Source organism: Manduca sexta, chromosome 21 (assembly GCF_014839805.1).
Source record: "Manduca sexta isolate Smith_Timp_Sample1 chromosome 21, JHU_Msex_v1.0, whole genome shotgun sequence".
NCBI lineage: Eukaryota > Metazoa > Arthropoda > Insecta > Lepidoptera > Sphingidae > Manduca > Manduca sexta.
Window position 1 is genome coordinate 7,816,207 of NC_051135.1, and position 15,947 is coordinate 7,832,153.

Genomic DNA, 15,947 nt, shown 5'->3' on the forward strand with positions numbered 1-15,947 from the left:
ACATTTTGCTGTGTTATTTTAAGGTCATATTTTATTGATTTTATCACTGAAGGGTTGACCAAAAACGCGATTAAAACACCCCTGGTTCACATGATTTTTTTCCCACAAGGCGACTTACGAAGCCTGTTGCTATGTTAAATTCCCAATTCCCTTAACAAACTTTTGTTCTAACTAGCAGAAGGACAAATTCTACCGTGTCGTCTAGAAAATCAAACCCGAAACATCAATACCTGCCTCACAGCTTAAATACTAGAGTTAGACGAGTAATATGTCTTTAAATATGACGTCTCAGATATCTATAACAATATGAAAACTGCGCATCTTCTTCGTAGACTATCAAAATTAACGTTCACATGCCATGAGTTCATTTCACTTAAACTTTATTATTATGTGCCTGATTTTTTATGCAAATATATTTTTTAATTTTAATCCTATATATCTTTTCTAAACAATCCCAAATTCAAATATAAGTAAAATAATACCTTTTGTAAACACATTGTACGCAGGCGAGCGACGGTATATAATTTATAGAGTAATAAAGTAAATACTTGTACCAAAGAACTTATTGAATAATTAATTATAATCATATTACGGACACATAAACTCATATAAAATGTGTACGCATACGCAAAAGCTGCAAGAAACGAAACGCATGAAATTAAATTGTAACAAAGAATTATGTACGCCCAAGCTCACGTTGCAAAAGAAACATGGCGTGAACAAAAACGAACAGGAGCGACCGTTCCCACCTTCAAATTGATTTACGTCAGCGGGATAAATTAAAGTATTCCCTGTAAATGGACTGGCGAGCCATTCAGCGCACTACACGGTAAATAAAAAAACATCCACCGCTCGCTCCCAGCCTCCGAGATTCGCACTATTATCTCCGCGCGGCCAATACGAATTGTACGGAGTCGCCGGGCCTCTCGATTGGACGGCCAGGCCTCAACTCCACCCAGCGCGCGCCGCTCCGCCCCTAGAGGGCGAAGTTTTACAGCCGCCACTCTACCTGCTCAAAGTGACGCAAGCTCACTCGTGCGCCTCACGTACCACGCATTTTTACTCACAAAACGCACCAACTACACCGGAAAACGTGTGTTTCTGACCAAAAAATCACGATTCTCACTCTCTTATCACTGTTTGATATCGTCAAATTCGTCGTTGATAAATCCGTGCTCCTTACGCATCGGGTATCGTCGCGTGCGGGATAAGGACGGAAGGTCCAAGTTTTAGGTGTGGTTAAGAAAAATTATGTCGATGTCGGTGCAGCGATCAGTGTTCGTCGGCACACCTGACGTGCGGCCGCGCGATCGATAACGTCACGGCGCGACTCTACGCGGCACTGGCCCGTTTAAATTTCGAACGCTACGAATTCCGGGACGCCAATCGGCGGCGCGCGAGGCCTTTGATCCCTCCGACATAGTGATGTGTGTGATGTAAAACAATCTGTATTGTTATCGATAGACACGGTGATCGTGACAAACATGATGACTATGGACGTCGGGATGTACAATAACCAGCAGAACGGGTACGGTGGCGCCGAGTATTATCAGCAGGGAGCGGCTTATCAACCACCTTACGAGAGCTATCATGAGGGCTACTACGAACCCACGTCGCACTACTACGAGCCGCTGTTGCACGGTCAGACGACCCACGAGCACCCACCGACACCCGTCATCAGTACCGACACTGGGTTATGTTACACTAACTTGGACTACGGGGAGCTGCAGCCGAACTACCCGCTGCACGCGCTGCCTCCGCACGCCGAGCCCTTCAAGCACCGAGATGAGGTGCCGAGGCCCGAGGAGATGCACATGCACGACCACAAACTTGACAACCATTACCTGGAGACGAAATACAACATGCACTTCGTTGACGAGACTAGCATGCAGTACAACCACGCGGGGTCACCGCTGCCGTGCGCGGAGTTTGACCATTACCAGCCCAAGGACGAGTACGGGGGGCTGCGGGAGTTCCCGCGGGAGGGGGAGGCGCAGGCGCACGGTCACATGACCGGACACCAGGCTCATCCCTCGCACGCCACCGTCCCCACTTACAAGTGGATGCAAGTCAAAAGGAATGTCCCGAAACCTGCCGGTAAGTAAACAAGGATCTTACACTTTATAATGATGGAAACAATATCATTAATCATGTTGCGTAAAGTGGATCTACAACATTGCTTCTTGGTGTGATTTTGTAGATAGATTTATTAATTAAGTGTCAGATTTAAATACAATAAGTTATACACTGCAATTAAAGATTATAATTAATTTAATATTAAACAAGAAACTAACTACAAAATATCAAACTATACTATTTATAATTGAAGAAAAATACTTAACAGAAACAAATATAGAACAAAGATAAATTGTACAACAACAATAGTAAAATTGTGGCGGTAAAAAGATTATTCACTTGTAATTTCGAGAAGGATTTACAATGGACAATAAGCAAATTTATATAGTGTATAGGGTTGCCAACCGTGGTTTATAATAAAGTATTATACGTAATTTCGGGTAAATGCAATCTATACTTTATGAGAGCAACAAAGTACGCGAAAATATTTATTTAGCATGATTTGATTCTCTAGGATAGTACGTAAGAATTTTAGCCTAAAATAACAACTAGTAATACTTAATATAGAAGTGGCAGCACATATTTAATAAGCCTAATGAGAGGTTTGGTATAGTATGAATTCATTTCAATTTAATTTCAATATATTAGTATATTGTTAAAGATTTTCTCTACATCAGCATTCACTGAGAGGATACAAATTTTATAATGAAGAATAAATGGCAAGACGAAAGAAATAAAGCGTCTTTGAATCTGATAATTTTAATTGTTAAAGTTGTCAAAAGTAATAGGAAATGCGTGAAAGTAATAAATCTGTACTTTATTTTGATGCCATGCACATTTTTCTACTTTTAATTAACATACTTATGTATTTCTTTGGCACAAAAAGAAATATCAGCCCTAACAATGCTAGATTATATGCAATAAACCTAATTCTCTAAATAAAAATAGTGATATCAGAATATAAAGTTTTATCTTTAATAGCATTGCTCGCAAGATTAAACAATGAAATTAAAAAGAAAAAATATTTTTCTTAATAATGAGAGGGCCAGAAGATAGTGCAGAAAATCTCAAATTGACCCAGTGTCTTGAGATACCAACTAATATTATATAATATATTATAATTTGTTGAGTAAACTAAAAAGTAAATTATATTTCTATATTTTCGTGATGTTTTGGATGTTTACTAAACGAAAACGCAGGAAAAGTACACAGTGGAACTTTAAAATTGGGAAAAGTAGTTAACTAGAGCGGAGCAGCGACCAAAACATAGTTTTCAAAACGTACAAAAAAAACAAATCTTAACAATATAATATGTGCTGGTTGTTTCAATCCGCCTGCAAACCTTATTAAGTCGGTCTCTTCGCTATTAAAAAGGTTCCTAATATTCGGTTTTTCTACTCAGTACAAGTCTCAAGTCTGGAATTTGTGCCCGATATGGCGATAGGCTCGCAAACATCACATGATGGGACAGAAGACACTTTGCGACAAGTGGATGCCATGGTTGCACCTCTTCCTACCCTTTCGGTGATAAGGCGTGATAGTGTTGTTTGTGTTATATTATCATTGTTATATATTATATTGTTATATTATACCGGATAATGCTCATACTCATCATGTTATCAAAACCTATGTAAGACGATTAAGAACAACTATTGATATTACTGAGAAATAAGAATTTAACATCAATCTGCTTACAAAATATACAAAAATGACAATAGCCGCGTAGGGTGTGGAACGGACTGCCGAGACGAATGTCCGCAGGTTCAAATTCCAATGATACATACCTCTGACTTCTTAAATTATGTATGTATTCTTTCTGAATTATATCTCGCTCTAACGGTCAAAACATCTTTACGTAGGAGGGGAAACCCTTGCCAAAACAGTGGGACAATATATAATACATACTGATATTATATTATTATATAAGTATCAGTTTGTTTTGGCAAGCAGGCAAGATCAATGCAGTGTTCTATACATTGTGTTAATTCCGAATGGCGTAACTACTGAATATAAATAAATATTATCTTTAAAATTCAAAACATTAAACTCGTATTTTTTAAAAAATTCAAATAATTTTATCTGGTACAGTCGTACCATTTTCAGTTTTGAATACTATTTAATAAGGTCCTATATCCAATGAAGAACATTCACAAAATAACTTATGCTTTTAGGGTTTGCGTTCTGATTTTCCTTAATGGGACGAAACACACTCACTATTGCTTGTAGATCTCCGCTGCTTACGACAGCGATCTGTGGTCACTTACCATCATAACAAACTTTCATGTTTGTTGACCCAATAAAATAGCACTTATCTGAACTTTAATAAAAGCAAATCACAATTTGATGACTCAAGTACCTTGTAAATAAAATAAAAACTCAATTTGGGTGGTCAAATTAAAAAGTATAATTTAGAGGCCTTATTTTCGCATGTTTATAGTTAGCCCAAGCGGCAGTGGGCCAGCAAGGTCGGTGTCAAAGGTTGCGCCGCGACCTGCGTCACTCACACTGACTGACGCGTAGACTTTTATTTGACGTATGACTTTGACGCGACGTCAGTACGGCACAACACTAGTGTTTGTCAAACGTGTCAGGCGCTTGTTAAAATGAAATAGAAGAATTTATTATGTAAGTATTACCTATAAAAAGAATAAACAAATGTTTAAGATGATTAAGAACAAAAACAATGTAGTAGTTGGTAGGCGGACGAACATTCTCCTTGGTCTAGCGGCAGTGTATAGAGGGTCTGAATTGAGAGGGTCTATGTGCGAATAAAAAGTCAGATAAACTTTTATGTGGATTTTACTAACACGAATTGGCCACGAATTCATTCTCCAGAGAACATTGACGTCAAACTAATGGCTGGTCATAAAAAATAAAGTAAAAACTTTAAAACATTGAACAACAACAAACAGAGGTGAATTGCGCTGACTCGCCACAGAAGTGGGATAAGGGCGAGTAAAAATATAAAAATAACTAAATTTCAATGTCGAATTACTCACAAAATCATCTTAAACTTATCACACATCTGCACTCCCTGCTGAATTAACGGAATTTTCATTGCCATGTCTATAAATCGTAAAAAAATGTTCCCCACAGTTCGTTACATACATTTTATTAGATTTTTGACAACGATAACCGGTCAATTTCCTTGCATACCAAAGCATACTTTACATAAGTAAAATCCTTAGTTCAATAATAGAATGTGATTACGTGTCGCGGCGGGAACACGCGACGGTGTCCCATTACAATACAGTTAATCCACCATGTTTACCACCTTCTCCTATTTGGTGCACGCAACTTGGGGGAAAGGGAATACTCTAAAAATCTCGCAGGAATATTGAAAGCATGTTTTACTCCTTATACTTTGAATGAGAATCATCTAGTATTGAGCAAGGCTAATTATTTATGCAAGTTTTACTGACAACATATTTTTAGGAGGGAGAAATATGAATGCCTTCTCACTAAGAAATAAATATTTCTTTAAGGAATGAGGAACTACTATTTTGACAAATGTTGGTGTCAATATTCTTTCTTTTGTAAAGATCAATTACAATAAGATATATGCATATTTAACAGCACTTTGGCAGAGTATAACTATCACTGGAAAATGGGAATTCCTTCAACTTCACTCAGTCAACGAATTTGGTACTCTTAGAAACATATTGCAATTTCTTCTGTAGAAATATGAATATTAAAGCTCTATAATGTGCCAAGAATATTAAACTTAACAATCATAAGAAAAATGTATTTTTTTCTCTGTATCATGTACTGTAGTGTATACCTTAAACCGATTTAGAAAACAGCAACACTAGAGTTTCTTGCCCGTTCCTCTATGGTGAGAACTGCTTACCGAACTGGTGGTAAAGTTAATATTGACAGAAACTTAATACTGTATAATATTTTCCAAGTTCAAATAGACTATTTCATTTCACTACATTCTTTGATACGGGAAGATCACTCGCCTAATGGCTACCACTACACTTGCTCATAAACACTAAAGTATCTACTGTATGCTATTGCAATGTGATTCTCAGTTTAAGACATAATTAATTACAAAATAATTACTCTGATTATACCATTTAAACTGAAATATAATAACATACAACTGCTATTTGGCAGAAGTACACAGCTATAATACATGTAAAGAGACTATTTTATACGGAAGACTTACCTAGTGAAGAAAATATTATTATATTTCTTTAACATAACCATTACACGGACGGTTAAATATCTAATTTGATTAAAAAGTATTTCCTGGGTATACACTTCACCGAGCGTTGTAAGGAAAAAGTTTAATTATCAATTTAAGGCCTTCTCTAAAGCAAACGGTCTCAAGACCGTTCCTTTCATACATTTAAGGGGCACGAATTACAGCCGGAAATATGCAAAGATTTATGAATAACATTTTTACTGACTCAACTTAAGATTTTTTAAATTTTAGAGTATCAAATTGTTTCTTTTTAAATTGTCTAACAGTGTTGGTTGCAAATTAAATCATGGAACTTAGAAGATGCACCTAATTAACAGTGTTATTGGCATTTTTATTATAAAATTAATGAAACATTATCCACATTTAATCAAAATTAAAACACCCAGAATAAAATGTATCATATTTTAGAAACATCATATGCTATTTTATGTATGTTTTGTAAATTTCGAATACGTAGCTTCTAAAAATACTATTAGCGCACCGCCTTAAACCCATTCCCAGTAATAAACCCAGCATGTGAGCATTGCGGCCGATGCAAAAACTTTACTGTTCCCATAAAACACACATACTCCCTTAATAACACATGAAAGCCATCAAATTGGTTTACGACTGTTTAACTTCGCTTATACTTTACTACAAAGTATTTTAAAGTGCTTAGTTACTGGACTAAAGTTTTAGCTGCAGTTTAGACTCAGTCTAGCGTGAATATCCTTAAATGGAATAGGAGTCTCAGCGTGTAAGTTTCTCGGATAAAAAGTACTCTAAACTTTAGTCCAAGATTTGATTTATATGTGTGCAAAATTTCATTAAAATCTATTCAGTAGTTAAAACGTTTATTTGTTACGAACATCCAAATTGTTAAACAAATCTAATGTCTTCAATATTCCTTCTGCTTAATCGTCGACAACGCTCGATTTAAAACTCAGGCAATAGATATTATCTGAACATAACATATATTTACCAGATGATATATTTCTGATTTGCTTACTTTCACTACAGAATAGTCATTTAATTAGTTTATTTAAATTAGGTTCTCCAACAGTAAATGTTTTATGTTTAATACAAAAATATTACACTTGATTCACAACCTAACGTCTGTACCTACCAAAGATCTTAGTTGACCGAACTTCCTGTGGCTCTATATACAGAATTTTATACAAAGTTATACCAAGACTAAGTCATTCACCCGATTGTAAGGACATAAACAGCAGCTACCTCATAACATTAAATATACATTTTTTTTTTCGCACAAATTATGAGTCAATAGACTGCCCTTTCCATAATTGGACACAGAATTGAGCTCCATGGTATACAAGTTGTATCTCTGACCACCCAAGGAAAAAAACGCGAGCGAATTCTATAAACTTATTAATTAATGTTTATTGACTCACCTATATTTAAAATATAAAGCCACAATTTTGTCCCTCGCTCGATATCAAGCGAAAATTCCAAAGGACAATATTCTATTGCCCTCATAATAAATAGTCCTCTTCTGTAAGTCACAACATTTGCAACAGCACCACAGATGCAAGTCATTATGACTGGCGCAGGGACCACTACACCCGCTTAATTCAGACGTGAGTTATAAAGGAAAAATGATTCAAACCACAATAAAATGTTTAACCATTTTGGAGTATATATATCTCGTTAACTATACAGTTGGTATTGCAGCTGGCATTTTATGAAATAGGAATGATCTCGTGCAGAGCGCCCTGTCACATGAGGTATTTAAATCCTCTCTGCCTACGTCTAACCCTTCGAAGATATAGGTGTGACATTCTAAAATGAGTTTATCAGAATCTAGCTTCTAGATGCTTGGACCGAAAGAAATATCGACAGATTTACAATAAATGTTACAAAAATTACTTCAAAATACAAAAAATAAGATCCAAGATCTTCCTTGCATAGTTAAGAATAAATTAAAAAAAAACGATTTTTCAATCGCACAGGGTGCTAATATCCTGAATTGCTTTTTGTTTTTAAAAATACTTCCACTTAAGGAATACTATATAGGTATTATAATGATTATTACACTGGATACAATTAACTAACATTAAAAAGCAATGCTCGCTAATTATTACACGTTTAAAAATAGACAAAGCATTCATACCCAACCAAACAAACTCTCGTTTACAAGACCTATAAATGTATTTGCGATTTTTGCCTCATCATGGCTACAATACTAATAAAATAATAAATAACTTCCCAATACCTTACAAATTGCAATAACGTTATCTCTGTAAGTAGACCACACGTGACGGACGTCAGTTTAGATGTTATCTATCCTTTGCCAAAGCACAATGCAATCCTTAACTCCCGTACAGCCGTAGGAAGCCAGCGCAAAGTTATATTCGTGGCTGCTTCACTTAAATTCGAGCTAAAACCTACCTTATGTGCTAACTCTTTAAGTAAGTAAAGTAGTTTTGGAATGCAAGTATGATATTTCAGGATTGAAGTATGCCAATGTCATTCCCCGGTTGGTTTGTGTCGCATTGGAGTTGCTGTCAAAAGTTTTCAATTTATTTTGTTATGAGGAAGCATCGCTGGCTCACTATTACAAGGTTCTATATAGCATTTGATGTGCAAATTGAATTATATGTCACATGATTCTAAATCTTTTTGAGTAAAAATTTCCTATATAACCGAAAGATAAATAAAGGAACCATTAATTATTTGTCTTTTTTAATTTTTACCTACATGAAAATTTTTAATCGTATTTTTGCAATAGAAGTGAAAAAAAAAATAGGACCTTATAAAAGTACGCCAGTAACATGTTAGCCAGGTGATAAATGAAATAGATATTTTGATTATGTATATGAATCGATACTTTTGACGATCTTTATAAATTTTATCGAACAAAATGCCGATTCATCTTAAGTATGAAGAATGCTCTGCTGACGTCACATTCGATTTGGCAAACAGCAACTAAATAATAAAAGTTGACACATCTATACATATTATACAACGAAGTCGCCTTTTTGTCTGTATGTTATCGATTTTCCCAAAATCTCCTGAACAGATATTATAAAATTTTGTATGGAGGTAGTTTAAGACCCTGGGAGGGTTACTTTCTATCCCTGAAAAATATATAGCGGGACATCTCCCAGAAAACTCCTTCACACGGGCGAACCCACGAACAAAAGCTTGTTTAATATAAAAAATAACTAACTAAAATCTAGTCACAGTTTAACATGATAAAAAATCTAAATAAATTTTTCTCACAGAAGCCAACGTGAAGTGATAGTTTTTGCATTACAATGAGTACCAAGATACCAGGAGATCAAAGTATTTCTTCCTGCTCCGAAATTCCGTCGTAGGCCGCTTTCGACAGGTCCGTCTGGAAATCTTTAGGAGAGGCCTATGTTCGACAGTGGACTTTATATGGCTGTGATGATGATTCTCCCAACTTATATTCTTTTTCGTAAAACCCTGACAGTGTTCACATGACTGTTCCAGAATTCGTATGGGCGATAGAAATCTCTTCACTTAATCAATTTGTTAAGCTGACCTCAAAAAGGATAAATTGATTAGGACGGGACTTTTATTCGCTGAGATAGGACTTTTCACAGTAATACGTTTGTTTCCATTTATTGAGTGATATGACAAAAATATGACAAGATGCATTGTTTCAATAATAAGTGGTAGGTTTAAAAATTATAAAATCCAACTAGTATACTATGAATCATGAAAGAGACTTTCTAGCGGGTAGACTCGCAGGCAATACTAAATGTTAATGATTTGAGAAACTCTATGCTGCAGCGGGGGTCTGGACAAAAACCCGCGCATAAACGTTTATGTCATCATCATCATCAGCCTATATTTTAAACATTAAAAAAAATACACTCTAATTAAGAAACACCTCCTTATTTTGAAGTTGGTTTAAAAATATTAGATATATCCTATTGTAGACACTCTACTTCATGCGATATTGCATGACATATTTCTTACGATAGTAACTATTAGACGTTTTTTTTATATACGAAGAAATGAGGAATCCGCGCTCCGATAAGCGATACGACTACCCACAAACAGTATGTTCCTAACAATAAAAACGAACTACAATTTATACGCCGTTCAAAAAACTAAAGGAAGTCGTCCACTTCATTCGAAGCGAATTTGTAATAACATAACATTGTTCACAATGAGTGCTTTTAAGAGTCCATCAGGTCCGAGGCTGGCCAAAGGGTTATTAGGCGTAGAGCTGGTCAGAGCTACGAGTGGCGTATTAAGTGGGGCTTGCAAGTCACCTGCATTAGGCGAGAGGATGGTGTGTGGTGTAATTTATAAGCGGATAAAAGGTCAGAGATACATGAGATAGGTAGGGTTAATAAAAATAACAAGTACAGTAGTCACTTTGTCGTACTACCATAATAATAATAATATCAGCGCTGTATTATATGTATATTAGCCCACGACTAGGCACGTGCCTCGTCTACTACTGAGAGAGATTAGGCGTTAGTCCACGGACTTAGATTGGTAGACTTCACACACCCTCAAAATTCTTAAAAGAACTTCTCATGTGTACATAAGATTCCTGACGATGTTTTCTTTCACCGGTAAGCAAGCGATAGTTCATGAAGACTACCACATAGTTTTAGAAAAGTCGGCTGTGTGTTCTGTATACCCTTAGGATTTAAACCTGCGGGCATTAGTCTCGGCAGTCCGTTCCCCACCCAACTAGGCTGTCGCCGCTACCATAAGAATATTATGTATTTGTCTTCCTGAGTAAGATTTCAAAGATTCTTTGGTATTGCTGAAGAGCTCATAATATTGCAAGATATTATAGTAAATAATCAAATTGATCAGTGACTATGCATAATGTATGAACTATACTTACATGTGTGTGCAAAACTTTATTACTCTTTGGAAATCCCTAGATTGATACCAAAATTACGTAAGGCACATTTTCGTAATAATTCTTTTTTTCTTGACCTTGTGGTCAACCTTTGTAAAAACATAAAATACTTTATGCCCCTTTTAACATTACCATGATGTTCTCTACATTTAATCACCTTAAGAATACTTAACCTTCTGTAATTTAGATAGTGAATGCAATGAAAACATAAAATTATCTTCTGCTTGCGGCTTCGCCCGCTCGTTACTTTATCACCAGATGAAAACTTCCAATGAATTATGAGTTCAAAGTTTCTTAAACACAATTCAGATTGTAGGCCTTTTACTTTCGAAATAAGAAACTCCTTTCAATGACTTAAGTAATTAACATAAACTTATTTTATTTTTATTTTAACATTCGCGGAAATATATGAAGTCCTAATGACTTAAGTATCTAAACTTACACATAAGAAACTTCACATCCTTTTGAAAAAAATATATATTTTCGTTAATAAGTATAGGTTACATTTCACTTAAAGGTAGCCTCCTGTAGTCTCCCTTTATGCAAAAATTGCTTGTATTATTACATTTTAAGTTTATAATAAAGATTTAGCCCCGCTGTCCCCCGTCCCATAGCCCGCACACCAAAGTCGCCGGAGCCAGTAAACCGATTACGTTCCGGGCGTCCAGCGCGGGGGCTGCTATCGCCGATCTGGCACGCAAGCCGCGCCACCACCGGCCACCCTGGTCACGTGACCCCAACCACCTTCCCACTGGTAATGACCTCTTGTATTTTTATACGCGCTATAAAGCTAATTGTGGGAATTGAAACAAGCGAATGATACATTTTACACTCTTAAGTTGTGTAAACAGTTTTGTCAGTTATCATAGAAGATAGTTTATAAGGTTAAAATTTTGGAGATCTCGAAGTGAAGTACCAATGCACTTTACAATTTGTGCTGTACAAAAGTTTATAATGCGACGTTATAGGTCGTATTAGTGAGAATGAAATGAAAAAAAAAATGAAAACTTGTTTATTTTTAGTGTACAGCAAAACACATAAAATATGACAGACAAAGAAAATTAAGCTTAAAATAGTATAATAATGTTTTTGCTGATCACAATGAATCTTTAAACTATTTCCTTCGATAGTTCACAAATACATTTCATTTAGTTCTTTTAAATAACGTTTTAAGGCGCGTAATGTGCTCTTCTCATTATTTAGTAAAAAAAAAAATTACCCGGCGGTGTAATATATAATAAACTAAAAGCAATCAAGCTATATCAGATAATAGATAAAATTAATATTATAAAAAAGTATGGCCAACAAATTACCCTCCTTTCACAGCCCGGCAAAAATATCATTAACTTCGTTACGCTGTTGCTACTTAATATATTTTTCATGGTCAAATTAAACGACTCAAACGAAACTTTCTCGCAGAATAGATCTAATCGCAATATTTCTCTGGCGATGCAAAAAACACCCGCCACGCTACGTAACCAAACAGATGACACATCCAGATAAATACCCAAAGAATTACTATTTTAACTCAGAAATGGAAAGAAAGTATCGCGTGGAGTGTTTCACCCATTTAATTGTAACAAGTATTGAAAGATATGTCTTATGTGCAACATTTTATTTGCACTTAACTGCGATATAATTTGTAGTTAATTTGCCATGAATAAAAAGCGAAGTGTTATCAAACTGGCACTGTGACATTACTAGTGTTATAAATGAAATGTATTTTGTATTAAACGCAACTTTTATTTAAATATCGCTATGCAATACTTTCGCGATATAAAATGGGAAGGTTTTTAGTACTACATTACTATCAATCCCTAAGGTCTAATTGTACGACCTAATGCTTTAAAAAATGCCAGAAACATTTAGGATATCGGTATCTGGTGGTCTACTTCTAGATTTGTCTAGGTTGCACATAAATAATTTGCGGTAGGACTAAATAGGCTACATTATAATAACTTTAACTTAAAAATATAAAAATGTGTCGACATTCCTTCCAACTAATTCCGATTAAAACAGGATAGAAAAAAGATCAAGCATTAGTTTATAAATATTCAATTGATGGTGGGTGGGAGATATCGTATGTGGGCTGCCGGTGACACAGTTATCAACCTGCGAGCTTGATGATGCTAATCATTATGCTCTTAATCGTCTATTGTTACCTGTATCTTGATTGAACAAATGACACTGCGTGGTGATTCAGTTATAATGTTGGTAACAGTTTTCATTACACGTATATGGTATTGAATATCTACGAATCGACGCATCTAAATTTTCGTTGTTTCTATAATATTTTTTTTTATTGCTTTGAATGACGAGACGAGCTTGCCTTTCGCCTGATGGATAGCGATACGACCGCCCATTAACAGTACAAACACCATCCAACACCTTGAATTATAAAGTATTGTTTTGCATTGCGCTGCGCTCGCCATCCTGAGACATGAGATGTTAAGACTTATTATATCCAGTAGTTGCACTAGCTACATTAATAATTTATTTAATTACAATGTATTAAAGAGACTTATAAAGCGGTTGTGTACTAGGATTTATATAGCAAAGTTATCAACCTAATCACACAAAAAATACATCGAATTCTCAATATATTCATAGTACAAACATTCTATTTAATATTATACTAACTTTTATCCCCTTAGATAAACGATTAATGAATTTCCAAAAGGAATTTTAACTCACACGCTTAGAGCAGATAGAAACGAATACCTCCGAGATAAACCCCATTGTCTTAGCCCAGTCGGACGGACGGACAGATTAGCGTGCGTGGGACGAACGTATTATAATAATGTATAGATCATTATGAACATTTAGGGTTCATTGTTACGCCCTTACGGTAATAGGTTTGGTTGCATTTGGGGTTCCGTGGATAAAATTATGGCATAACTGTGTCGCTATGAAGTGTTGTAAAGCGAAAAAGAGTACAAAATTTGGTCGTCAATGAGTTTTTTTTAATTGAATCGACACTAGGACTTTTATTTTCGAATGAGGGGAGAAAGACAATGCCGCTATAGGTGTTTTATATTTGGGTTTGTCAGTGGTAGGGGGGGGTACGCTATTGGATACCTCTATCCCCCACCACCGACAATGTTGCTGAGAAATTTATGATATTATTGTTTCGATATAGGGTTAGAGTTTTATCCATAGCGGCATTGTAGTGTTTTCACAGATGAATGTGTTATTTATTTATTAACTCCATTTGTGGTAACATATACAACTAAAATCATGGTCGTCCCTTTACTTTGTAGTAGTGGGGTAAAAATGATTCTAATTGTAAGAAAAAGTTTAAGTTTATATAAGCCGATATTCCTTATTCCTCAGCTTGCTTCTTTGAGGATAATGAGAATGTCGGTACTATTGACTCTCAGTCGATGGGGATGTTGATACTCTCAATTCTATGATGCAAAGTTGAGCGTGGCGATATTATAAGTGAGAATTTTATACGGAACCAGCACGATTAATGAATGTTCCCGCAGTGTCGCGGTAGGCAGCCAGTAGCCACATACTTTAGTCAGTCGATTACTGTGTTATCGGATTATATTAATGATGTTACACTCGGATTATTTGTCCAAGAACTGGCTGTCCAGGCTTCCGAGCTGTGGGCCGTAGCGCCATGATATCATTAAGAATAAACGTTCAACTAAGTAACATTAGGATAAACCAGACAGAATTCAGACGATATCATTCATAGGACGATTTTTAATTTTGAATGTTAGCAACATAGGCAAAGCGTTCATAAACCCCGTTTCCTACCGTCTTCCCTTTTAGGTTTATTTACGTTTGTCTTTTCTGTAAAATTGGACGCGATATGTTAAGTAAGGCAGTTTTTTTTTGCTACGAGTTACCTTTTGAAGTATTTCACTCCACGCCACTGGTATACACCTATCATTACAATTAGCTAAAAACAATGACAACTAACAACATTAATTAATCTTCTAAGGTCGCCTGAATAAATCATAACATTGTTCTGGTTCGTTAAATAACCACAAAGTTTAATAAAAGCATAAAAAATTCAATAAAAACAGTAGTAAAATTAGTAAAATTATTATGGATTAAGTTCGAATTTAAAAAATACTTAGTTATGTTTAATACGAAGTAGTTAGGTTGAAAATGCGTTCCGCTTCGAGTCTTATTCGACCACAGCTAGCCGTTACAGGAAGGCATCTCCTATATTAGAATACGTTGGTATGAGCCACTACATTGTCTGTGTCGAGCAAATAATTTATAACTGTTGTAATGGAAGAATTCCCGGATTCAAATACTTTTAAGCTATTTGCTACTTTTATACTGTAGCCAAATGCTTTCTGCGACCCGTTTATATAGAACCTTAAAGTACTTTCGACATATCGCAAGACGTGAACCAGACAACCTGAAAAAGCGGCTGATGGTTGGAAAGTTGGAAGGGAAGAGACCACGAGGACGAAATCCCAAAAGATGGATAGACCAGATTTCCAGTGCGTTGAATGTTTCCATTCACACAGCATTTCATCAGGCAAAAGACCGAAGCCGATGGAGAAATATCACAATGAAGATAATTGGGAGACGATCCTTAATAATGAGGGACCGACTAGACAGAGATACCGATATAGTGCCCATAAATAAGCACTTTATTCTGGGAAAAAAATCAGGCGGTACTTACCGAAAACATAACATATTATCGTATGAAGTAACAAATTGCTTTGAACAATGCAATTGTGTTCCATTTGCTAGTCCACAGCATTGTTATATGAAAAGTAATTATAATTTTATACTATTACTGCTCTATGTGAATTCTTCGCAACAACATCACACTTT

The 15,947-nt window shown here is 35.6% G+C and overlaps 1 protein-coding gene across 1 annotated transcript in view; it reads left to right on the forward strand.

Moving 5' to 3' along the window:
- Positions 1-1,016: 1,016 nt before the first annotated feature.
- LOC115448116 (homeotic protein labial) overlaps positions 1,017-15,947 on the forward strand; it is a 35,651-nt gene continuing 20,720 nt past the window's right edge. The window contains exon 1 of the mRNA XM_030175431.2: positions 1,017-2,097. Within this exon, the coding sequence (XP_030031291.1) occupies positions 1,485-2,097 (613 nt within the window). The 5' untranslated portion in view covers positions 1,017-1,484. The remainder of the gene's footprint in view (positions 2,098-15,947) is intronic.